The sequence below is a fragment of the Leptodactylus fuscus genome, chromosome 2 (genome assembly GCF_031893055.1).
Source record: "Leptodactylus fuscus isolate aLepFus1 chromosome 2, aLepFus1.hap2, whole genome shotgun sequence".
Taxonomy (NCBI): Eukaryota; Metazoa; Chordata; class Amphibia; order Anura; family Leptodactylidae; genus Leptodactylus; species Leptodactylus fuscus.
This window is the reverse complement of record NC_134266.1, coordinates 187,235,644-187,261,653: the sequence shown is the minus strand read 5'-3', so window position 1 is coordinate 187,261,653 and position 26,010 is coordinate 187,235,644. Positions and strand designations below refer to the sequence as shown.

At 39.0% G+C, this 26,010-nt stretch overlaps 1 protein-coding gene across 1 annotated transcript; it reads right to left on the bottom strand.

Moving 5' to 3' along the window:
* Positions 1-9,401: 9,401 nt before the first annotated feature.
* Positions 9,402-24,288, bottom strand: LOC142193819 (ileal sodium/bile acid cotransporter-like). The gene is made up of 6 exons (XM_075262829.1): positions 23,894-24,288; positions 20,616-20,734; positions 13,982-14,070; positions 11,183-11,358; positions 10,287-10,444; positions 9,402-9,517 (listed from the first exon to the last, which is right to left on the bottom strand). Exons 1-6 carry the CDS (start codon positions 24,286-24,288, stop codon positions 9,402-9,404), a joined length of 1,053 nt encoding a protein of 350 aa, XP_075118930.1.
* Positions 24,289-26,010: the final 1,722 nt, after the last annotated feature.

Here is a 26,010-nt window from a genome sequence, read left to right as displayed (position 1 = left end):
GCTGTATATGGACACCAGCGGGTTGCTTTAAACACCCCATAGAAATTAATGGATTTTTAAACTGACCAAGCTGTTTTTCCTGCAGGATTGACGGAAGCCTGGCAGGCGGACAGCGGCACAAGTATGAACACTCCCATATATGTTTTGTTCTTTCAAGAATAGTAAACCTTGCAGTGTATTCTTTTTCTCTTTGTATAACCTATCACCACTTTGTAGCAGCAATGTGAAGGTATATGACACATTATAAAAATATTTACATGAGAATACAGCAATAAATGTTTATAACAAACTATATACATGTATATATTATCTGAAAAGTCAGAGGAATATAATCTTTACTATGTGCGAAAAAGATTTAAAAGGATTTTCTAGTATTTTTTTTTTTTCTCATTAAAATACTAGAACAAGATGTACTCGGTTGAAATTCTCCAAGCACTGGTTTTGCTACTGGAGTGGTGTCAGAATTTATCACATGCAACGTCTTTCAAGTCAGTTTTGCTGGAGACCCCAGTGTTACTGTTTATTTATTAACCGGTTAAGGACCAGGCCCAGAAGTACATTAAGGACCGGGCCTCTTTTTTCAAAACTGACGTGTCACTTTAAATGGCAATAACTTTGAGACGCTTTAACTTACACAAGTGATTTTGAGATTGTTTTTTTCGTAACACATTATACTTCATGTTAGTGGTAAACACTAATCAATATTTTTGTATTTATTTATAAAAAAACTAGCAAATTTGATGGAAATTTGGAAAAAATTGCAATTTTCAAAATGTGAAATTCTCTGCTTTTCAGGCAGATAGTCATACCATCCAAATACATGAATAAATATTATCTACCATATCTCTGCTTTATATCTGCATCATCTTTTGATTGTCTTTTAATTTATTTTGGACGTTACAAGGCTTACAAGTGTAACAGCGATTTTCCAGATTTACAAGAAAATTCCTCAAACTAATTTTTTAGGGAACACTTCAGTTCTGAAAGGAATTATAAAGGCCTATATAATAGAAACCCTCATAAATCACCCCATTTTCAAAACTACACCCCTCAAATTATTCAAAACAGCATTTGGGATGTTTGTTAACCCTTTAAGCATTTCATAAGAATAAAAATAATATGGAGGTCAAATTTAGACATTTCATTTTTTTTCACTAATACATTCATTTAGACCTAAAATTAACACATTCACAAAGGGTTAAAGGAGAAAATGCATCTCACATTTTGTTATGCAATTTCTCCCGTGCACAGAAATACCCCACATGTGGGTATAAACTGATTTTTGGGCACACGGCAGTGCACGAAAGGGAAGGAGCGACACTGGGTGTTTGAACAGCATATTTTGCTGGAATAATTTTCAGGCACCATGTCGCATTTGCAGAGCCCTTAGCGTACCAAAACAATGGAAACCCCCCAAAAGTGACCCCATTTTAGAATCTACACCCCTCACAGAATTCATCAAGGGGTATAGTGAGTATTTAGACCCTACAGTTGTTTCACAGATTTTACTAACATTGGAATGTGTACAAGAAAAATTACTAAAATGTCACTTTATCCCCAAAGTTTTCATTTTCACAAGGGGTTAAAGGAGTAAAAGCCCCCCAAAGTTTGTTAAACAATTTATCCTGAACACGGCAATACCCCATATGTGGCCATATTCTGCTGTATGGGAACATGGAGGGGCTTGGAATGGAAGGAGCGCTATTTTGCTTTTGGATGGCAGATTTTGCTGGAATAATTTTAGGTGCCATGTTGCATTAGCAGAGCCCCTAGAGAACCAATACAGTGGAAACCCCCTAAAAGTGACCCCATTTTGGAAACTACACCCCCCACAGAACATATCAAAGGGTAGAGAGCATTTTGACCCTACAGCTGTTTCACAGATTTTATTAACATTGGGACATGGAAATGAAAATTTACTTTTTTTCCAACAAACTGTCAATTTAGCCCCAAATTTTTCATTTTCACAAGAGGATAAAGGAGAAAAAGCTCCCTAAAGTTCGTTATACAATTTCTCCTGAACACAGAAATGCCCCATATGTGGCCATAATCTACTGTATGGGAACATGGCGGGGCTCAGAATGGAAAGAGCGCTGTTCGGCTTTTGAAGGGCAGATTTTGCTGGAATATTTTTCAGGTGCCATGTCGCATTTGCAGAGCCCCTAAAGTACCAATACAGTGGAAACCCCCTAAAAGTGACCCCATTTTGGAAACTACACCCCTCATAGAATTTATCTAGGGGTTTGGTGAGCATTTTGGCCTCACAGCTGATTCACAGATTTTATTAACAATGGGACGTAAAAATGAAAAATTACTTTTTTTTCCAATTAATTATCCATTTAGCGCCATATTTTTAATTTTGCAAGTAGCTGAAGAATTAAAAGCCCCCCAGAGTTTGTTACACAATTTCTTCTTAACACGGAAATACCCAATATGTGGCCATAATCTGCTGTATGGGTACATAGTGGGGCTCAGAATGGAAAGAGCGCTATTTGGCTTTTAGAAAGCAGATGTGGCTGGAATAGTTCTCAGGTGCCATGTCGCATTAGCTGAGCCCCTAAAGTATCAATACAATGGAAACCCCCCATTGTGACCCCATTTTAGAAACTACACAGGTGACCGTAAACTGGAATTCACCAAGAAGTGACCCCATTTTGTAGGGACAATTTTAGGGCCTCTGCAAATGTGACGTGGTGTCCAAAAACAAAGAATCTAAATCTGCACTCCAAAAGCACATATCGCTCCTTCACATCTGCGTCCTGCTGGGTACCCAAATAGCAGTGTATGCCCACATGTATGACACTGGTGTACCCCGGATAACGTACTTAATGCCATATGTGGGTATAAATGGCTGTTTGGGCACAGCCGGGCACAGAAGGGAAGGAGCGCTATTTTGGTTTTTGGAGCACAGTTTGGTTTTTGGAAGTCATGCCACTTTTGCAAAGCCCCTGAATTGCCAATAAAGTGGAATCTGCAGACATGTCACCCCATTTTGGACACTACCCCACTCATGGGATTTATCAAGTGGTGTAGCGAGCATTCTTAACCCCTGAGTGTTGCATTTATTTAGTTTCCAGAAATGAAATCACAGCTGATAATGAGAAGTTAAAAATGAAAATTTTCCAGAGATTCGCCATTTCAGTATCTGATATGTTGTGCCCAACTTATGTCAGCAGAGACACTCCAAAAACCGGTAAGCGGGTATCCCGGGCACAACAGCTTTTAGAGCGTTCATCTCTGATACAAGTCGGGCACAATATATTACGCACTGAAATGACGGATTCCTGGAAAAATTGTCATTTTCACCTTTCACAATCAGCTTCGTATTTATTTATGGATAATAAGTTATAGCAACACTTGGGGGTTAAAAATGCTCTCTGTACCCCTGGATAAATCCTTCAGGGGTGTAGTTTCCAAAATAACGTCTCATATCAGGGACGTTACTGGCGTTTCAGCTCTGCAAAAGCGTCATGGCATCCAAAAACCAAACCGTCTGTGCTCCAAAAACCCAATAACCCTTCTTCCCTTCTGTGTCTGGCTGTGCCCTAATATCAGTTTATACCACATATGACATTACGTCCGATATAACGGGTACACCAGTGTCATACATGTGTCATACATGTGGCATAAACTGCAGTTTGGGCGCACAGCAGGGCGCAGAAGCGAAGGAGCGCTATGCGGCTTTTGGAGCACAGATTTGGATGTTTGGTATTTGAACGCCATGTCATGTTTGTAGAGCTTGTAAGGTACCAGAAAAGCGGATTCCCCAAAGGAGTGACCCCATTTTGAAAACTGCACCCCTCAAAGAATTTATCAGGGGGTGTAGTGAGTATTAGTATCCTGGACGTGACTGCACAGCGGATGGCGAAGAGGGAACATATAAGCAGTGCGGAGAACATTGCAGACACCAAATTCCCTACTATGTCCCAGGAGCTCCTATGATTGGTCGAGTCACTCTGGGGGTCACTTCTGGTGTTTTTTCGCTCATAAGCTGTAAATCTGGGGTGTCCCCTGATATTCGCTCGCACAGCTTATATATTCCCTACCTGCCGCAGCCAGTTGTGTTCTAATAATTTGGCGATTTTGGGGGGGTTTTGCCTTCACATTGCTAGATGCTATATTTTCTTTATTTTTCTGGTGACATGGCCATATAAGGGTTTGTTGTTTGCGGGATGAGATGCATTTTGTAATGACACCATTTTTGGGTGCCTACAACTTACTGATTACATTTTATTAACTCTTTCTTGCTGGATTAAAAAAAAAAAAAATCAATCCTGCATTGAGTTTTACATTTTAAATTTTTCGCCATGCAGCGTACAGTATAAGTAACATGTGTCCTTTATTCTGCGGGTCGGTACGGTTACGGCGATACCTCGTTTATGCTATTTTTTTATGCGATACTAAGTCTGCAGAACAAAAACACATATGGGGACATAAATCAATGTTTTTTGCATCGCCATCTTCTGAGAGGTGTAACATTTTTATTTTTCGGTTGACAGTGTTGGTTGAGGGCTTATTTTTTGCGGGAAAATGTGCGCTTTTTATTGGCATTGTTGTGGGGTGAATATGACTTTTTGATCACTTTTTATAGCATATTTTGTAGGATGAGATGGCAAAAAATCATTACTTCCGGCGAGTTTTTTCCGTTTTTTTTCCCCGACGTTCACCATGTACATTAAATATTATTTCAGTTTTATTGTACAGGTTGTTACGGACGCGGGGATACCAAATATGTATTGCTTTTTTTAATTTTTAGTGCTTTTTTTTTACATAATTCATTTTGTATAGAAAAAAGGGATTTTTGGACTTTAGAATTTTATTACTTTTTTCATACACTTTTTTTTTTTTTTTTTAAACTTTTTTTTTAACTTTTTCATGTGTCCCTTTAGGACACTTGAATCAGTTGATGCTTTGAGGAAAGCACCAACTGATTCTGTATAGTAGCTTGCAGGACACGAGCAGGACATGAGCCTGCTCGTGTCCTGCAAGCTGCAGAGGAAGTGAGACACATCGCTCACTTCCTCCACCGCCTGGCAGGATCACCAGGTATGTGGGGGCTCCGGTAGTCTGGGGTCACTGGCCAGACCCCAGACTACCTGTTACTGACATCGGCACCCCTCGATCTCGCCGCGGGGGGTGCCGATCACTTTCAATTGTCGGCGGATCCCTTTCGATCGCGCCGTGATGTTTGACGGCGCGATCGAAAGGGTTAACACGTCCAGTCGGACTCAGTTCCGACTGGACGTTATGGAGGAAGGGGTTAGGTGTTAGTAACACCTAACCCCTGTCCCCCCCGCACCCCTCCCCCCGCCAGAAAGGTACCTAAAGGCCGGACGTATTTCGGCAATAGTCCGGTCTTTAGGTACCAGCACATGAGGCCGTAAATTTACGTACGGCGGTCCTCATGTGGTTAACAGTAATTCAATGTTCATATCTACACTTTATTTTGGTTCTTCTGGTCTGATGGAGTTTCCCAAAAATGATGGACATGTATGGGGCTGAACTAAAATAATCAGATGAGAAGTTGGGCTTGCAGCTCCTTTTCTTGCGGTGTTCTCTGATGGATTGGCCTTGGATGGGTACCCTGTGCAGGTGTGAATATAGCCTAAAGGACATTTTCATGAATTTATTGCATCTCTAAGTATGGCTAGAGATGTTTCTTATATATTTCTGTCACCTAGTTACCCACTTTTCACTCCACATTTATAAACTAATGGTTTTCTATAGCAAAGAGTATAAGATGTGTACTACAGCAGATAAAATGCTACTTTGCAGAGCCGTTATGATCCTACGTCCTATGTGATTTAGTTCATTATCTATGACTCTAGAAAATAACTACTCTATAATTAGCTGCCTGAGGCCATGTCCACTGGAAGTCATATGGTATGCCCATAGCATTGCTGTCCTCCATGCATTCATACAAGCATACATATAAGAAGGTGTAATAGACCACTTTATCTGAAAAACAGAATCAGATCATCTTTTAATAATCTAGTTCAATGAAACGGACCTGATCTATGCATCCCCTAAGTGGACAATCTAGGTAAGGCTGAATCCACAGCAGCGACCGCTTTCCGTTCTTGGACTCCATCCCCTATTTTTCTTGAAAAATGCAGAGAAAAGTCTGTCAAGCAGAAATTTTCTCTCTGCATTTTTTTGGGCGAAAACTCAGCAGAACCCATTATAGTCTAGTGGGTAACTTTTTTTTTTTTAAGTGGATTGGGTTTCCGTTTTTCGGATCCCAAAGCAGAGGAACGGAAACCCGAGCGCAGGTGTGAACCTAGCGTAAGTTATGTAAATGCAGTTTCTGTTTAAGCCCTGGACTCCATGTGGCATAAATGACCCAAGAAGGAGATGAGTCAGCAGCAGCAGCCTGTGCTGTACACACACATAGGAGAGAATAGCAGACAGTGCTCTCTAAGCGCTCATTTACATCTGCGCCCGGTTTCCGTTTCCTGCAAAAAACAGAGGCAGGAGACGGAAACCTGCAGGACTCTTTCATACCCATTCATTTGAATGTGTTTGAAAGATGTCTGGCCGTGAGCAGCGGTGAGCGTTTTATGCTCTCCGCCGAGAAACTGTTTTTTAAAATCGGACATGCAGTACTCTGTGTCTGATTTTTTTTAAAAAAAACTGTTTCGCGGCGGAGAGCATAAAACGCTCACGCCGCTCACGGACGGACCCAATCTGACAGGTTTCTGTCTTCTGCATGCAGAAGACGGAAAGCTGAGAACGGACTGCCGAACGCTAGTGTGAACCTAGCGTAAGACTTCCGGAGTGCTCCCTGGAGGCTAAATAGCATATGAATAAAAACGGGCTAATTCAAAGACTACTGAGGGGATTTACATATAAAAGGTATTTGTGAAATAGCCTTTCTAAAGGCTATGCAAGTATGTGCTCAGTTAAAAATTATTTTTCCCAATGATAGAGCCCCTTTAATAATATAATACCTATAAAAGCAGATACATAACCTCACTGGTCACTGGATTTCTTTTCACTTTCACATTAATGAATTATGTATGCAATGATAATTCGGTTTGGAATGTCACTTATAAATGTAATCAATAATCACTTATGGGGCCGCCTCTCATAATTCTGCATTATCTAATAGATGGTGGTGGTGGTACAGACTGCACCAAATTAAAAATCAGTGGTGTCATAAGTAGTTGACATGCATCCCCGTGAGCCCTTGATAAAGCCATTGTATGGCATAAAACATGTGTGGGGTCAGTTGCATTGAATTCTTATTTGGTGTAGTCCATACTGCCCACTAACAATAAGTGGCCATGCTGCAATTGGATGACACATATTTATGAGTGGCAGCCCGACAAGTAATATCAGACATGTTTATGAGTGAATTCCCATATGAAATGAATATAGGTGTCTTGAATAAGATAAGATAATCCTTTAATAGTCCCACAGTGGGGAAATTTCAGAAATAATATAGTAATGTGAAATTAAATGGACCAGAAAGGCAGGGACTGTGGTTTTAATAATCCTATTCAGGTTTGTGTGGTTATGTCTATGTGGTTTTATAGGCAGTATATTACTATAGATTTAGTTTTAACTAGCTTTTACCCGCGACTTCGTCTGCGGTGATTTGAGAATTGGGCGGACACAGACGTGTGAAACTGTAAAAGTGCTTGAAAAAGTTTGGTGGGCTAGCAAATGTGATGTGATGTGTTATATTGTGTATGTAGTGATACAGACAATGTGATGTGTTATATTGTGTATGTAGTGATACAGACAATGTGATGTGTTGTATTGTGTATGTAGTGATACAGACAATGTGATGTGTTGTATTGTGTATGTAGTGATACAGACAATGTGATGTGTTGTATTGTGTATGTAGTGATACAGACAATGTGATGTGTTGTGTTGTATTGTGTATGTAGTGATACAGACAATGTGATGTGTTGTATTGTGTATGCAGTGAGTGTAGTGTATTGTGTATGTAGTGATACAGACATGTGATCTGTTATATAGTGGAAAGCTATATGTAAATGTGAGTGAGTAGAGTGAGGGCTACTCCTGAGGTGACAGTAAGGAGTGTGCAGGCAGGTTGAGGCAGGAAATGCCAGGCAGTGTGTGTGAGTCTATAGCTGGGGCTAGGAGTCCTGCTTTTGTGAGTCTCCTGCAAGGAAGCCATGTTGTTTAGTGGCACCAAAAGTATCCTGTGACTCAATCCTAAGGGAAAACTATGTTTGTGGAAAATTTTACGCAAATTCGTCCAGGCGTTTTAGCGTGATTGAGGAACAAACATCCAAACTCACAAACATCCAAACACACAAACTTTCACACTTATAATATTAGTAGGATAACATTATGTTGCTAAATGGGATTTTTTGCCTAAAGGCAATCTCTATATAAGGAGTTTGAATCTTCTCTAAGTAACATAAGTTTGTATAAGTTAGAAGTATTTTCTGTCAAATGACAGCACTGTATATTATTTACATGCCCAATAGTCAAAACAGTACGTCAACAGTCTAACTGACCCAGTGGTAAACCATGGAAAGGAGGAAGACATTAAAATAAGCCGTGTATAATGATATACTGAGCTCTGCTACATATTGAAAAACACACTTTTGTCAGAGGGTGAAATAGATAAATATCAGTTCCATAAAAAAAAAAAAAAAAATTGTATTACAATATGCAATAGAGAAGGCCAATGTAGGGACAACAGAACGATGTAGCAGAGTGCTGAAGTTTTTTTCCTCCCTGCAGGCTCATAGTACATATTGAAGGTTATTATGACTTAAAGAGGACCTTTCATCAGATCGGGCACATGCAGTTCTATATACTGCTGGAAAGCTGTCAGTGCGCTGAATTCAGCACACTATCGGCTTTCCCGATCTGTGTCCGGTGTAAAGCGCTACGGTACCGGGACCGATACCGTAGCGCTTTACAGTCAGAAGGGCGTTTCTGACACTTAGCCAGGGACGCCCTTCTCCACAGCAGTGCCTATCCCGCTGTACAGTGTGAGCGGGGAGGAACTCCCCACTCCCTCTGCTCACAGTGCTCGTCCATAGACGAGTATTATCAGGAGAGGGAGGGGGCGTTCCTCCCCGCTCACACAGCACAGCGCGATAGGCGTTGTTGGGCAGAAGGGCGTCCCTGGCTAAGTGTCAGAAACGCCCTTCTGACTGTAAAGTGCTACGGTACCGGGACCGATAGCGCTTTACACCGGGCACAGATCAGGAAAGCCGATAGTGTGCTGAATTCAGCGCACTGTCAGCTTTCCAGCAGTATATAGAACTGCATGTGCCCGATCTGATGAAAGGTCCTCTTTAAAGGTTATGTCTATTATCACGTATGCTGCACACAGAGAATTCATCCATTTACAGAGAATATTGTTGTGAAAGACAAGTTTACCAATAAAACATCATTTGTCTTGATGTTGCTCAGTTCTTTGGCTTTTCATTAAGATCAAATCCTTCATTTGTCTGTTCATAAGGTGACTGAACTGCGTCTTCTACTTCGACTTTTTTGCCACATATTCTTTTGTAAATTTGGTAACCTAGAAGTAAAAACAGCAAATAAATTAGCCATAAACTCAGTCAGAAATTATTTTTGGGCATTACTTGTACAATCCATTGCTACAGACTGCAAATTTGATTTTGGCTGTATTCAAATAATGAGCTTTGAAGTGATTTTGCAACAAAATTCCAAAGAATATTGGAAATAAATACATACATATATGTTTTACCTTTTTTAGGCCGGGGCCCCACGGGATGGAAACACCGTAAATTGCCCGTGGCGGAAGCCAGTAAGGGCAAAGTGAAAAAATGCAGAGAGAAAAGTCCTGCAAACATGGCTTTTCTCTCTGTATTTTTCGGGCAGAAACCCAGCGGATCCCATTATAGCCTATGGAGTCAGCAGATTTCTGTGGCTAACTGTCGAATGCCAGTGTAAGCCTATTGTAAGGTAAAAATCAGATTTCCGGTACTAGTTGGAACCTGCTAATTTATCTTTTTGTTGATATTTTTCCAAATTTAATATTAAAATTGATCTATTGGTTGTGAAAAGCTAATTAACATATCAAGAGCAAGATAATATGTAAATTGATTAATTTGTATTAGTTCAGCATTTTACTAAAAAAAAAACAAACAAACCCCAAAACCACAAATTTTATGTAGTGCTTTGTGTTTTTTTCTTTTTACATCCAAACATTATTCTTTATTCTACATTGATACTACTCTTGTGGCTTTGTAGGTATAGAAGTCCTTTTTACTTTCCATTACATTCTTTACTGCTTTAAAAACAATTTAAAATTGAGGTGGACTTACCTATTAGAAAAAGAATGGCAATTAGGATTTGGAAAATACTGTATATCAATGGAAACGTGAAGATCAGACCCAGTTGCTCAGGTGTAAATGAGAGTTGTACAATGGTAGAGCATAGCTGTGTGTTCTGCATGCCGGTCTCTAGCGCCACAGTGCGACACCTAAATACATTTTTAATTTTATTATTTTTAAATACGGAATTGAAATAAATGGTCCAATGTATTTAACAGAACAGTAAAACATACTCCTATAAACAAGTGTAAAAAAAAATGACACAACTACAAAAATGGCTTCATTGCTGTTGCTCTTATTGGTAACCCATTATATACATGTAATGGACAACTGAGGGAAAAAATTAATAAATATAATGTATAAAGATAAACGGAATATTTCCAGAACCTGTAAAGTGTCCTTCAGAACTGGGAAAAAACTAACTGTGCAACTAATAAACTCCATATTTGCCAGTTCTAATATATTCATTTAGTTTGAGTATAACTATGTGAGTCCCGTGCAGGGGCAGATAGTAACTTTTTAGCCTTGGCCCATGACTACAGTACCAGCTGTACAGCCTTGAACCTTCCCACGCTTCTGCTGGAATTATTCAGTGTTATATATTAAAATGCTGACACAAGTAGTAGAAACTAGGATTTCCATGGTTGTTTTTTTCACTGTAAACCTATTCAAAAACTGTATTGTGAACTTTAAATACAATAGTAGACCATATACATTCCTTTCTCTTACTACCTTTCACCAGTTTAGCACATTTAACATAAGTGTTTCACAGAAGACACCCATAAAAGGATTTACAGTATGAGCAGAAGTAGTAGCAGAAGATCACACCAACAACGTCATCTCATAGTACATTGTTCAACTCAAACCCATAAGGGAGAACTAATTACCTGCGCCATGATAAATTGGCCATGACTGCTAGAAGAAATCCCACAATGAATCCTATAGCAGGGAAAATAGTTCCTACAATCCACAATTTTGGGTCAATGGTCCAGGATCCTTTGTACAATACTCCTCCAATCACAGCTATAGTAACAATGAGAATGCCTCCTGTTATTGACCCCACCTGCAAGACAAAAAGTCTTCTTTCTGAATTTTGTTTATTGAATTTATAGTAAAACAGACAAAAAAGATTAATCCAATATTCAAGATCTCTGAAATATGTTAAGAGACAATTATGGTGCCATTTGTGCAATTAAAATATGAGTAATGTCATTACTCTGTTCAACACCGTAATGCCAAGATTGCTTTTGAACTGCCACCTGGTTTTTATGGATATATTGATCATTGGTTGTTAAAGGGTTAAATATGTCCATGTGCCAAACTACAGTCAGCAGATCAGGACTGGAATAGGTTTGATTAGTGTTTTTAATGCAGTTTTCCGGTGAAAGCCTAATGTGAATCCTGAAGGGGGAAAAGAATTAAGGACAGGCAATAATCTTCCTTTTTGAGGAAAAAGAATTTACTTGTAATAGGCATATTACACCGAAATACATTTGCAAATAATTGCAAGAAAACATTGTTGAACTCTTCGGAATTACCTAGATTTCTGGACTGATAGCTAATAAAATGTGTCTGACTGTTATCTAAGTCACCGTTATAGACAAGTACAATATAACTAAACTAATAAGAAACGGTTCACATCTGCGTTCGGGCCACTCCGTTCCCCTCTGCAAAGAGAAAAATCCTACAAGCAGCCCTTTTTTCTCCGCATTTTTCATGTAGAAACTACACAGACCCCATTATAGTCTATGGGGTCCACGGGTTTCCGGAGGTAACCGTTTTTTTTATGCAGATTAGGTTTCTGTTCGGGGGAGGTCCCCAAGCGGACTCCCCAAATGCAAACCCATGTGCAGATTTGAACCTGGCCTATCACAGTTGTATTCTTCATGTCTTATTGATTACATAGCAGGTTTAGGAAAAAAGTAAGTAAACCTCTGTGTAAGCCTGGGTTTACATGGCGCTATCTTTAACCCTTTAAGAACACAGGGTAGTTTGCACGTTAATGCATGGAAACTTTTTTCATATTTGTACATAGTCTTACTTTTATTTGGCACCGTTTTGGGTACGTATAAAGTTTTGATTAGGTTTTAATGACATTTTTGGGGGTCAGTGTAAAAATTCTATCATTATTTTGCATTTTGTTTTAACAGCGTTAAAGCTACATTACAAATGACATGGCAACTTTGTCCAGTGGGTCATTACAATTATGGCAATGCTATATTTATTTTACTAAATAAAACATCAATTTTCTAAGGTAAACGGTTTGCCTGAAGTCACCGTATTCGGATGCATATAACATTTTTACTGTTTAATAAAGAGCCAGAGATATGTCAAGGCTCTTTATTTGTGTGGCAAGGTGTAGTTTTTATTGCTACCGATTTTTTTGTTATGTATGATTTTTTGATTGCTATATTTGGGGGTAGGTGAGGTGATGAAAATACATTAGTGTGTACTTTGCAGCATTCAGTTTTTTTTATGGTGTTTGGGATAGATAATGCTATTTTTTTATATAGTGCTCAGATTTCTCTATTTTGTGTCAGGGATCATAACATGGATTTGCAGTCTACTGTCCCTCAGTCTCCTACATTGTGGTCACTTGGACTTTTCTCGGCTTTTTCTTTACAATTTTTTGTTATTCATGGCAGAATTACATGTAAAGAAGTTACTGCCAGTAGTAGTTATAATGGATATGGGAATGGGGGACTGTTATTTGCTGTACATGCCTCCTGCCTTAGAAATGCAAAATGTGCTGCAATCATAATGGGGCTGTTAGCAGCAGAAAAATCATGGATAGGAAATCATTTCTGAAGGCCAGAAAACTGATTGTCTGGCAAGACCCTGCGGATATTTCAACTTCAGGTGCCCTTCAAGGGGAGAAATCCATGACCTCAGTCTAAAGAGATGCTGGGTGATGCAATAAGACAATGGGGCAGATGTATTAAGACTGGTGTTTTCTATGCAGTCTAAAAGGTCTTGACTGATTTATGAAAATGCTCCGGCCTCTTCATAAATTAGTCACACGTCCATGTGCCTGAATAGAGATCTACTCCAGCTGCATGGATTCCAGACCCCAGACCAAACACCAAAATTAATATCAAATCCAGACCACATCCTAAAATTAATCCAGTCTAAACTACAGACTAGTCCAGTCTACAAACCTTATTCAGAACAGTTATCAATATACTGTAAATTCAGACACTTGTTCTTGCCCCTTAATATATACAGACTCCCAAACCAATCCCTACTTTTACTTACTGCTTTTCTCTTTCCCATCTTACATCTTCTTCATTTCAGTATACTAGCACACTGGGTCATGTTGTGTGCACTGTCCATACAAAATTCTGATTCTTAGTGGTGCCCAAAACTGAAGTCCACCGATCCAGGATCTATTGTAGTATCTGAAGCCTGTGTAGTTTAACCTATTGGAAACTACAGAGACCGCAGCTACTTCAGTAACTCCACTGGTAGATGTGTTGTGAGGGAGCCACAGGCCTTCCAGCCTTGTGGCCTATATTCTCAATTGTGACCACTGCTATTCCACTGCTGATGGACCTTCCCGTGCCCTATCCATTTCTTCTATCAAGGATACCATGTTCCAGCAGACCATGTAGGCACATGAAGAACTGATTCCACAATATATCATGTATGTTTATGCATCAATTTTTATTTACTTTTGTTTTCCTTACCTTTAATATAATCTTTGCTTGTTTAGGCCATTTATAGTTTGCAAATATTCCAATTCCAACAGGAACTACTAGAGTTACCAAAGAAATGCCTAATAAAATAGAAACATATTAATACACGTGAGTAATCCTGTCTGCCACGCATAAGGTATATGATACGCTGTCTGTGAATTGCTTAATAAATGGATAAAAAAAAATAAAAAAATTGATTATATATACAGTATATATATATATATATATATATATATATATATATATATATATATGCTAATTTTTAACTAGATGATGAGGAGATGGATAGTTATTCATCAGAAAAGGAGATATCTGCATAAGACGCCTTTTTTGTACTCAGATTATCACCATTTCACCTTAGAACTAAATAAATACCATGAAAATGACTTAAAGGCTGAGGCGCCACACTTTGGAAAAGCTGATTTTTTTGTAGCAGATTTTGTTGCGATTTTTTGACCCAAAGCCAAGAATGGCTACAAAAGGAATGGGAAATACCTAAGAAGTTCTTATATTTCTCACTTCTCCTCAAGCATGCTGGGAAATGTAGTTCAGTGATGACGTAGGGAAGGTATTTCATGCAGAGGCTTGGACTAATGTTCTATCTAGTGTTGTAGATTAAAAGAAGTATATACATAATGCATATACAAACTGATGGTTTCTCACAGATGTTTTCACAATAATAAGTATTAGGCTGCCTTCACACGATGTAAACGCGAGCTGATTTTGTCAAAATACACATGTAAAAATCAGACTCTCATTGACTTCAATGCCATTTTTTACACGTGTAAAAAATGCGCAAAAAACGCACGTTTACATCATGTGAAGGCAGCCTTAACGTGTAAACCTGTGTGAGAGAGCAGTGTTTTCTTCCTCAGACTGCTCAGTATGCGGTAAAGATATTCTTACTTCTCAGCTCACTTAATTTACCTTGTCCAATAACCTCGTGCAGGCGTTAATCTCTTGTAATAATACATACCTTTATCTATTCTATTTATCACCTCAGCTTGATTTGCTTCTACTATTTCCCAGAGTCAATATCACAGTGCCCTCAAAAATCACTACCTGAATAATGGAAGCGCACTAAGTGACTACTCCGCACTTTTCAAGGAAAGGCTTCAAAATAATAGATTCCAAGCCAATGAGTTTAAAGTGTCAAAGAAAAGATAAAACTGAAAGGAATGAACTAGTAAATATTTTACTGCTCCCTCAGATGATGCTGCAACTACTGGTACATTTCGGAAAGATTCATTATATGGACTCTATGCAGAATAGAAGTGAATGTCTGGTTTAGAAAAGCCATTTTCTACACCAGTTAATAGGGAGGTTCTCTCTTTCAGGACCCATATATATATATATATATATATATATATATATATATATATATATATATATATATATACTGTATTAGCCATGAGCTGAGATCAACTACGCAGAGTGCCTATTACTTATAAGCATTACTACATGTAATGCTTAATTTCCCTTGTGGTGCTGCTACAGGGAAATAGAAAACGTGTTGCCAGGTTTCTGCATCAGCCACAGTTCGCCATCAGCCATCACTGGATATATCAGCAGCGGGTCACTATGTCATTAGGTTTTCAATAGGGAGTTTTTGTAACTGAATGGATTGTTCAAGTATATCTTCTGTTATGTAACTGTCGTTTCACTTTTTTTGTTGGGGGTGTTTGGTGAACATTTTTGTAATATACTTTTTTTTTTTTTTTAACTTTGTTTACTTCCTTTTAATAGAAAACAGGCTCTAAAGTTCTCCCTAGCAATGCTCTAAATGTTATCAGAGAGAATTTGTCCTATATACACAGAGGGATATTTAATAAGCAAAAGGCAATAACATTATGGTGTAATGTGAACAAAAAGCTGCCTAACAAGTCTTCTTAGAAACATTTATGACTTCCAGGAAAAGGAGTGTAAGCTATCAGGAATAGGGTATAGCAATTGAAAGGGGTGTGGGCTTAGTTATGACACCAATATTTGTAGCATTTTTCTGGCATGAACTAAGTCAACCAATAGAAGATTTAAAGTTAGGGCTCGTGCATACGGAGTTAACGCGAGCACATTTTAGCATAATACACGTGTATAGAATACACGTGTTAAAATAACACTCCCATTGACTTCAATGAATTTTTTTACACGTGTAAAAAACGCGTCAAAAAATGCGTCACATTTTTTGGCACGTTTTTTGATGCGTTTTTTACACGTGTAAAAAATTTCATTGTAGTCAATGGAAGTGTTATTTTAACACGTGTATTCTATACACGTGTATTATGCTGAAATGCACTTGTGTTAACTCTGCGTGCACGAGCCCTTAGACTGGACAGATTAAATTTGACAGATTTATCAAGAAGCAGTATCACACACTTTCATAAATCTGGGGCAGTTTAAGACTGTCTAGTCTAGGTTTTCATTGTCTAACTTCTAGACAATGTAAGCAAATGTGCCCCAGTTTATATTACAAATACAGAGGTAGAACTTGTGAAAGGTGGTTGTCACTTAAAATAAATAGCTGTATCTCTGTTTTTATATTACCTAGAATCAGTGGCGTAACTAGGAATGGCGGGGGCCCCGTGGCGAACTTTTGACATGGCTCCCCCCCCTGACCGACACCGAAGACCTCAACCGACCCCCTCCTACGCATTCTTGAGTGTTCTATTATGCCCCAATAGTGGCCCCTGCACACAGTATTATCCCCAATAGTGGTCCCTGCACACAGTATTATCCCCCATAGTTGCCCCTGCACACAGTATTATGTCCCACTGTGGACACCCATAAACAATTATTATACTCTGGGGTCTTTTCAGACCCAAGAATATGCTAATCGGAGACCCGGGGGAATAAAAACATAAAAAACTACTGTTACTTACCTGTCCCCTGGCTTCTACGCTGCTGTCCTCCGCTGCCGTCCTTGTTCAATGACGTTGGATGTCACATGACCCGTGATGCAGGACGGGTTCATGTGACGTCAGAGACGTCAGAAAAGACGTCAGGAAGGAGGCCTGGCAGGATCGTGGAGATGTAAGTAACAGTGTTTTCTATGTTTCTTACCTCTCCCGGGCTGCCGATCATTTTACTCGGGGGTCTGAAAAGACCCCTGAGTATAATGATAGCAGCGGTAGCGGCTGTCACCGGGCCCCTAATGTCCTGGGCCCTGTGGCAGCTGACTCTGCTGCTATGGCGGTAGTTACGCCACTGCCTAGAATGGTGGTTCTGGTGTCCTGTGAAAGTGCTACATATAAAGCTCACAGTCCAAACTGTGTCTTTAACTAGTGATATGTATAATTTAATAGCTAAAGATGCAATTTTGATAGCATAATTCCACACAAAAAATGTGGAATAACAGTTAAACTTTAAACATTGTAGACAGTGTTTGAACACAACGGAATATAAAAATAAGTCTTAATTTTAGCTTTACAATTTGCTTAAGATCCACTCATTGTTTTGGCTTAAAATGCATACAAAAGCTACTCTTAATCTGCACTGTGTGAACAAGCTGTTATAATCTACTTTATACATACTTATATATAAAAATAAAACAGTATCGAAGTGTACTATAGGCTGTGACAGTGGTTCTTTATACATTCAACAATCTTTGACAGTTGGAAGGGGAAGAACATTTTAAAGAAAGAAGTAATTTCCAAAGTGTTTGTTTTCTATCACATTTTATTCTAAAATAAAAATCAAAAGTGGGACTTTGTGAAGGAGCCTTAAGCAATTTTAAAATGTAGGCAGTAGTTAAATGTTAGTTACAGATTCATTCATGTACTAGTACACTGGGTTTAAAGAGGTTTGCCAGATTTTTTTCTTTAACCCCTTCCCGACATTCGCCGTAATAGTACGGCGCTGCAGGGAAGGGCTTCCCGCAAACCGCCGTACTATTACTGCGGATGCATGGTGCGCACACAGAAACTGTGTGCGCACCATGCACAGCGGGTGTCAGCCGTAATACACGGCTGACAATGCCCCGTAACACCCGCGGTCGGAACCGGGTCCGATCGCGGGTGTTAACCCCTGAGATGCCGGTGATCAACATGACCACCGGCACCTCCGGGGTTACAACGTCATATGGTGCCGATCGGCACCCCCCGCGCCGGTTTCGGGGGGTGCCGGTGTTCGTAGGGGGCAGCCCGGGGTCTGATCAGTGACCCCGGGTCTGCCCCTTCACTTACCCCGTCCTCGCGCCTGGCCGATCCTGCCGTAAATGAAGCTGTCAGCCTGTGCGTCTACACAGGCTGACAGCTTCCTATACACTGCAATACACGTGTAACACGTGTATTGCAGCGTATCTCTATTGAAGCAGTGATCAGCCGGTCACTGCTTCAATCCCCCATGGGGACAGAAAAAAAAAGTGAAAAAAAAGTCAAAATAAAAAAGTTTAAATAAGTTTAAAATAAATTATAAATAAATAAAGCCCCAAAAATCCCTTTTTCCCCATATAAAATGTTTTATTATGTAAAATAAAGAAAAATAGAAAAAAACATTACATATTTGGTATCGCTGCGTCCGTAATAACCTGAACAATAAAATTAAAACATTATTTAACCCGAACGGCGAATATCGTAAAAAAAAAAACCTAGAAAACCGCACAAAATAATGATTATTCACCACCTTTCCCTTACAAAATGTTCAATAAAAAGTAATCAAATGGTCAGATGAAAACCAAAATGGTACCAATAAAAAGAAGAGGTCTTCCCGCAAAAAATAAGCCCTCAACCAGCTCTGTCTAGCGAAAAATAAAAACGTTATGCCTTTCAGAAGATGGCGATGCAAAAACAATAGATTTTTTTCCCTGAATTGAATTCTATTCTGCACAAATAGCAATGCATTAAAAAATCATATAAATGAGATATCGCCATAACCGTACCGACCCGCAGAATAAAGGTAACATGTTACTTATGCTGTATGCTGCACGGGGAAAAAAAAAATGCCAGAATTGATGTTTCCTTTTACATCCCACCCAGAAAGAGTTAATAAAATGTAGTCAATAAGTTACACGCCCCAAAATGGTGGCATTGAAAAGCTCATCTAATACCGCAAACACCAAGCCCTCATATGGCCACATTGCCAAAAAATAAAAATAAAAATCTAGCTTGTACAATGTGAAGACAAAAACCCCAAAAGTCGCCAAATCATTAGGACATAAGTGGCTGCGACTAGAAGGAAATGTGTAAGCTGTGCGAGCGTTTTCAGGGGACCCCCCATATTTAGAGCTTATGAGAGAGCATACACCAGCGCTGACCCCCCAGAATGCTCCTCTTCCCCATCCGCGTCATAGGAGCTAGTGGGAAAATAGAATGGGATTTGGTGACCCAATTTACTCCGCACAGCTTACACAGTCACTTCGGGGTTACTAATGCTCACTACATCACTTGATAAATACTTTGAGGGGTGCGGTTTTCAAAATGGGGTCACTTTCTAGAGGTTTCCACTGTTTTGACTCCTCAAGGGCTTTGTAAATGCGACATGGTTCCTGAAACTGATCACAGCCAGATCTGCCCTCTAAAAGCTCTTTGGCGCGCCTTCCCTCCTGCGTCTCGCTGTGCGTCCATATATTAGTTTACACCCACAAGTGGGGTACTATGGTAGTCGGGAGAACTTGCCTAACAAATTGTGGGATGCGTTTTCTCCTTTAACCCCTTGTGAATGTGCAAATTCTAGGGCTAAACGAAAATATTAGTAAAATAAATTCAAATTTGAAAATTTCACCTCCATTTTGTATTAATTCCTGTTAAGCACTTATAGGGTTAAATTACTAGGTATATGTTGTTTTGGCTTATTTAAGGGGTGCAGTTTTGAAAATGGGGTGATTTATGGGGGGCTTTAATACAAGGGTCTTTCAAAACGCTTTCATAACTGGATTAGGCCCTTTAAAAAATGGGTTTTGGAAATTTCTTGAAAATTTTGAATATTGTTGTTTCACTTGTAAATCTTATAATGTCCGTAAAAATTAAAAGGGTGACTAAAGTTTGATGCCGACATAAAGCAGAGATCTGGGACATGAGATTTATGATATAATTTTGGCGGTCTGACTATCTGTATGTAATGTACATCATTTCAAACTTTATAAAATGCATATTTTTCAAAATTTCCACCAAATTTCCAATTTTTTTATAATTAAACACAAAACATATCAACCAAAATTTACCACTAACATGAAGTACAATGTGTTACGAAAAAACAATCTTAAAATCACTTTGGTAAGTTAAAGCGTTCCAAAGTTATTGCCACATAAAGTGACACATGTCAGTTTTGAAAAATCGAGCTTGGTCAGGAAGTCAAAAAGTGCCATCGGCGGGAAGGGGTTAAAAACAATTATAAACATGACAAAACTTAAAACTTGCTATTGAGCAGCATAAGAAACTGTGTCCTGCATGTAAGGAGCTGTCGGGAGAGAGATTATCTTACTGGATCTATGGAGCCTTTCTTACCTATCAATTATACAACTAGTTAAATAGGCACTCTCATGCCGTGAGCCAAGAGCTGATTCAATTGTAGCGGATTCCTCCTTACCACAACTCTAATGGAGGTATATTCGGTGGTTGTTGTAGGTATAGTTATCCACAAATGAACATTTTGGTAAAATATTCAACAAAAATAAATTTATGTCTTTACTTACCAATGCTATCATATGGTATAACTATGGCACTGGAGTCAACCCATTTTTTGGTGTATAGAAATAGACACAAAGGCATCATACCAAGTGCAAATAATGTGGAACAAGTAGTCATGCTTAAGCTGCAAATAACAAAAGATATCAGATAAAGTTTGGTATTGTTAGAACATCATTTATTACATATAAATCTTCAGGAATTACCAAATAGAAGATCGAGAAAAAAATCAATCAACAGGAGTTTAACATTAACATAGTTATCTAAAATATAATGGGCACTATCCGACATATAATAGCCCCTAGGTCCCTAACCCATTACAGCAATCAGTGGACACACTGCTTACCTAAGTTATGACATTACAGCATTGGTGGCTTTGTAATAGTAAGAAGAGACAGGCACTTGTCTCTGCTGTTAGTTATGTGTGTACTATGCTAGGTAGATTTAAGTCTAAGGTATGTGGCGTCCTTACTGTTAATATGACATGTAGCTCGAACTGTTAAAGGTGTTTTGTCATTACAAGATGGGCTACAGGGTGGGTTATTAAATGTCAGCTCTAACTGCTGGGACCCCCTGCATCCAGGAGAATAGGGGCCTGAAAGCCCCCCTTCACCATCCATGGGAATGGAGCCCCAAATCTCTATTCACTTCTATGGTGCTTCCAGGACTTGGTACAACTAGTGCTATTGCTGCACCCACAATAGCTACGGCCCTGATCTTGGGATATGTCAAAACAGAAGTAAGATAAGGAAAGACACATCAATGTTGATGCAATAGCTGTAGCTCTCACTTGCTCATAAGAAAGCCAGACTTTTTATCAGTATACTGTTTTTTTTATAGGCTTTTTAGATACTCTTGGGCTCTTCTGTTTCAACTTTCCCAAAAGATCACAGAGATAGAAAAGGAAAGGAGGGAGATAGGAGGTTGTCCATAATGGTTGGATTACACTGAGGAAAATGCATATGCTTAGACATGTCTGACTTTCATCACTTTACTAACGCTTCCACAATTTCTGGTGGCATATTATAGCTGTAAAACAAGATTAAGCACAGATAGAAAAAGAAAAGTTTCCTTATTGCTTATCTTTATATCTGGTCAGTGGAATCTGCTGAGATATGAACAGATTTAAATGTATGCAGTAGATAAAGTGAAATGGGTTTATCTCGAGTCTTATCTCATATCGGGTAAGTAGATACCTGTTTTGATAAAGCCTTGTCTCAAAAAAAACCCCACACTGCTTATTCTGGCAAGCTGAGAAAACTGCCTTAACTTCTGCTCCATTTTTAGCTCAGGGTTTGTTTGTTTTTTTAGATGTTTTAAAAAAATTTATATTTAGGTTTTTGTTTTGTCTTTTTTTATCAGGGTCTCATTGACTCTAATGGGATTCTGACTGCTGCTGCTGGTTCTGCACTCCCATTAAAATCAATAAGGAAAACGTTCAGACATTTTTGGAGCTGTTCTTGAGACAGTAAAGCCTCAAAATCAGCAGTAATAAGGAGTATGAAACCAGTGCTCCACGTAGCGTAAGCACCTCAAAAACTACATTTTATATTAACTGCAAAATGGATGGGATTTCACCATGTTGCCCTTTTTTTTTGTAGATTGTGAGCCCCATATAAGACTCACAACTTACGCTAGGTTCACACCTGCGTTCGGGTCTCCATTCTGTGGTTTCCTTCTTCTGCATGCAAGAAGACGGAAACCACAGACCGGGTCCAGCCGTGAGCGGCGGTGAGCGTTTTATGCTCTCCACTGCGAAACCGTTTTTTTTTAATCCGGACACAGAGTACTGCATGTTCGACTCTGTGTCCTGATTAAAAAACCTGGTTTTGCGGCGGAGAGCGTAAAACGCTGGCCGGACAGCTTTCTCACCCATTCAAATGAATGGGTGAGAAACAGTCCAGCAGGTTTCCGTATCCTGCCTCTGTCTTGTGCAGGAAAACGGAAACCTGCAGAACGGAGACCGGGCGCAGCTGTGATCGAGCTCTTACATTTTTTTTTTCCTATCAGTATGTCTTTGGAATATGAGAGGAAATCCTTGCAAACATGGGGAGAACATACAAATTCCTTGCAGGTGTTGTTCAAATCCTTGGCAGGATTTGAACCAAGAACTCCAATGCTGCAAGGCCACCGTGATGTCCCTAAATCTAGAATATTGTGAGAAATTGGTATAGAAAGTATATTGGAAATTTGTTTAACTTTTCAGTATAGAAGCAATAACATATTTGCTGAAACTGGGCAATCCTTTTAAAAATATATTAATTCGGTATAACTTTTTCTCTGATTCATTTTTTACATTATGATTTATGAAGACAACTGCTGCAAAATAGTGAGCCTAGTAAATCACTGTACAATTGCACTATTGTGTCTGATAGCTGGAGTTGTTCACTGGCTAAGAAACTGATTTATTCCCAAACTGGGAAGCATAAAACCTCAAAAGCAAATTGTATTAGCAAATGTTGAAGAAATGGTTAATGGCTTGTAGTTGTAAATGTTTAAGCTCAGGGAAAAACCTTTACCCCTGACGAAGAGTATATCCTTAAATCATTACATGAAATACAATATCCGCAGTTTATTCCAAGCATTTAAAGTCCTATTTCTTTTCTATGTAAGGGTGCATTCAGACTACGTAACGCCGGGCGTGTATGAGAGCCGTACACGCCGGCATTACGGCAGACTGCCGAACACTTCCCATTCACTTCAATGGGAGCGCTCGTAACAGCGGCGTTTACGAGCGCTCCCATTGAAGTGAATGGGAAGTGTTCGGCAGTCTGCCGTAATGCCGGCGTGTACGGCTCTCATACACGCCCGGCGTTACGTAGTCTGAATGCACCCTTATACGTAGTTTTAACTTCAACTCATAAAAGTTAGTTTTTTAACTATTACATAAATTTTGATCATAGTAAAAATAGTTTTTGGGAAAATCAAGAATGGATAACAAAAAAGTTAGAAGGAAGTCTTTCTTCTTTATTTGATATTGATCTATTATATATTGTTAATGTGTCATTTTATCTTTCTGGCCTGTTTCAATATGTGTATAAATTTATTTTCTGAAGAATGAAGCATTTTACTTCTCGTATCTATATCAGCCCTGTTTCCATAGTTAAATATTTTTTGTTTTTTTCCTGAGCCAAAAAACCCATCAGATTATGCAGATTGGAATCTAAAATTTCTGATCTTAGTTTCCACTATTGACCTGAGTCTCCAGTAACTAAGACTAGGAAGATAAGGCAAAAACAGCTGTGATTACACGTTAAATATATTTAATGTATTAAAGTAATCTTACCTTAAATCCATGTCTCCATCTACCCAGTATGACAAGACATTGGAACCAGTGCCTCCTGGACAACATCCCATAATAAGAATGACAATAGCTTGAATTGGATGGACATTAAAAGAAAGTGCTAGCACAAATCCGGCAATTGGCATGACTCCAAACTGGCAAAGAAAACCCACTATAATGCCCCATGGCCATCTAATGTGACCCCAAAACTTCTTAAACTCCACACTGCAGCCCAGGGAGAACATAACAAGAGCCAATAATATTGTGATTGTTGTAGACAAAACTGTGTTAAGAATCTTATTGTAGTTGTCGGGGGGCAACAGACAGCTTGTGCCATTGCAAATGGTGGCATTTTCTGGACAAGAAAACATATTTGGACTATCTGATAGAAGATCCATGGCTAGTTTCTTTTAGCATCTATCTATTAAGTAGGATGTACTCCACGGCTGCTGCATAATATCTAAACTGAACAAGGCTTTGGAAATTATCTCTATATATACATTGAAAACCTAATAAAAAGTGACAAAAATGCATTATGAGTTCAGTGCTCCATGGTGTATCAGGAAAAACAGGAACGGTAAGAGTAGCTTGAGCTATATTTAGTGTAAAATTTTACCAGAGACCTCAAGCTTAATTATTTATGAAACCTTGGCTGGATACAGGAGGCGTGCCATTTAGAACCGTGAACTTCAAGTTAAGTTGTATTTTTGATAGGTTCCTCAAGAAACATTACACATCATGTTTCCAAGTTTCTCTGATTTCAGGTGAACGTATGTAAAATAGTTCTGCTGTCCATATAAATGCACCAGGAAAAAAATTCTATCATCCATTATGTGCCAAACTTATGAAGACTGTCTAGCCTAGAAGCATTACTTAAAGGGATTAACTCTACGTATATGGCAACTGATGGAGACTACATGGAAGTCAATGGAGGCTGTGTGACTCTGTACTATGGAACCATACATCAGTTGTCTGACTGCTTACTCATACAGCCCTAGGGCACTGGACTAACTAATTTTAGTTCAACAGTGTCAAATCTATAATTGAAATTATACATTCCATGTCATGCAGAGGATATAGCATTACTACATAGTTCATAGGTCTGAAGGGATGTTATATCTGCTTAGGGAGACTTTACCATTACAGGCCACCTAACGATGTGTAGAGTCTTTTCTTAAATTACGTATTAAACAATACAAAACATTTTTATCTCAAAATATAATAAACCTGACCCACCCCTGGTGCAGGAGGGAGGAGAAAAAAACAAAGAAAAATAAAATATATATTAATACAAAGGTAGTTTAGTAGCAAAGTTCTGCTCAGGTGACAATTGAAAAGCCCAACATTTCCATTTGCTAATACATTTCTGATAGCTGCCATTTCTTTCATTATAAATCCTTTCAAACAAAAGACCCTATACACTTATTCCAGCTCTGAAAAAGCAATGGGTCTTTAGCAAACCACTTGTTCAGGAGTGGGACTGGGATTGAATGAACATTTGTAATAGTAGATCTTAGTACTCTTTATGTCTCAGATCCAAAAAATCTGAGTATTCACCCAACAATATCAATGTAGGGAAATTCCACAAATGAAATGTATATAATATGAATATATTATCTCTATATATGAAATAGATTATCTATAGAGATGAGAGAACAGTGAAATGTTCGAAGTTCAAAGTTTGATTCGAGTAGCCGCTCAATACTCGACTATTCGATCGAACATCGAACCCTATTATAGTCTATGGGGAATAAATACTCGTTTGGGGGAAAACCACTGTTCGACTCAGGAGGGTCACCAAGTCCACTATGAGACCCCAGGAAATGATGCCAACACCCTGGAATGCAACTGGGACAGCAGGGGAAGCATGTCTGGGGGCATCTAACATACCCAAGTACCTATATTACATCAGGATCCCTGTCAGCTTGCGATATGCGGGAGCTGACTTTTCCCCATAGGAATGCATTGACCAGCTGAATGCCATACAGAGTACAGCATTCGGCTAATCAACACTGCCGGAGATCGGACCAGAATGGAGACTGCTGTGGACCAATCATAGACTCCGCCTCCTCACAGACGAGCCTCCGGCAGAATGCTGTACTCTGTATGGCATTCGGCCA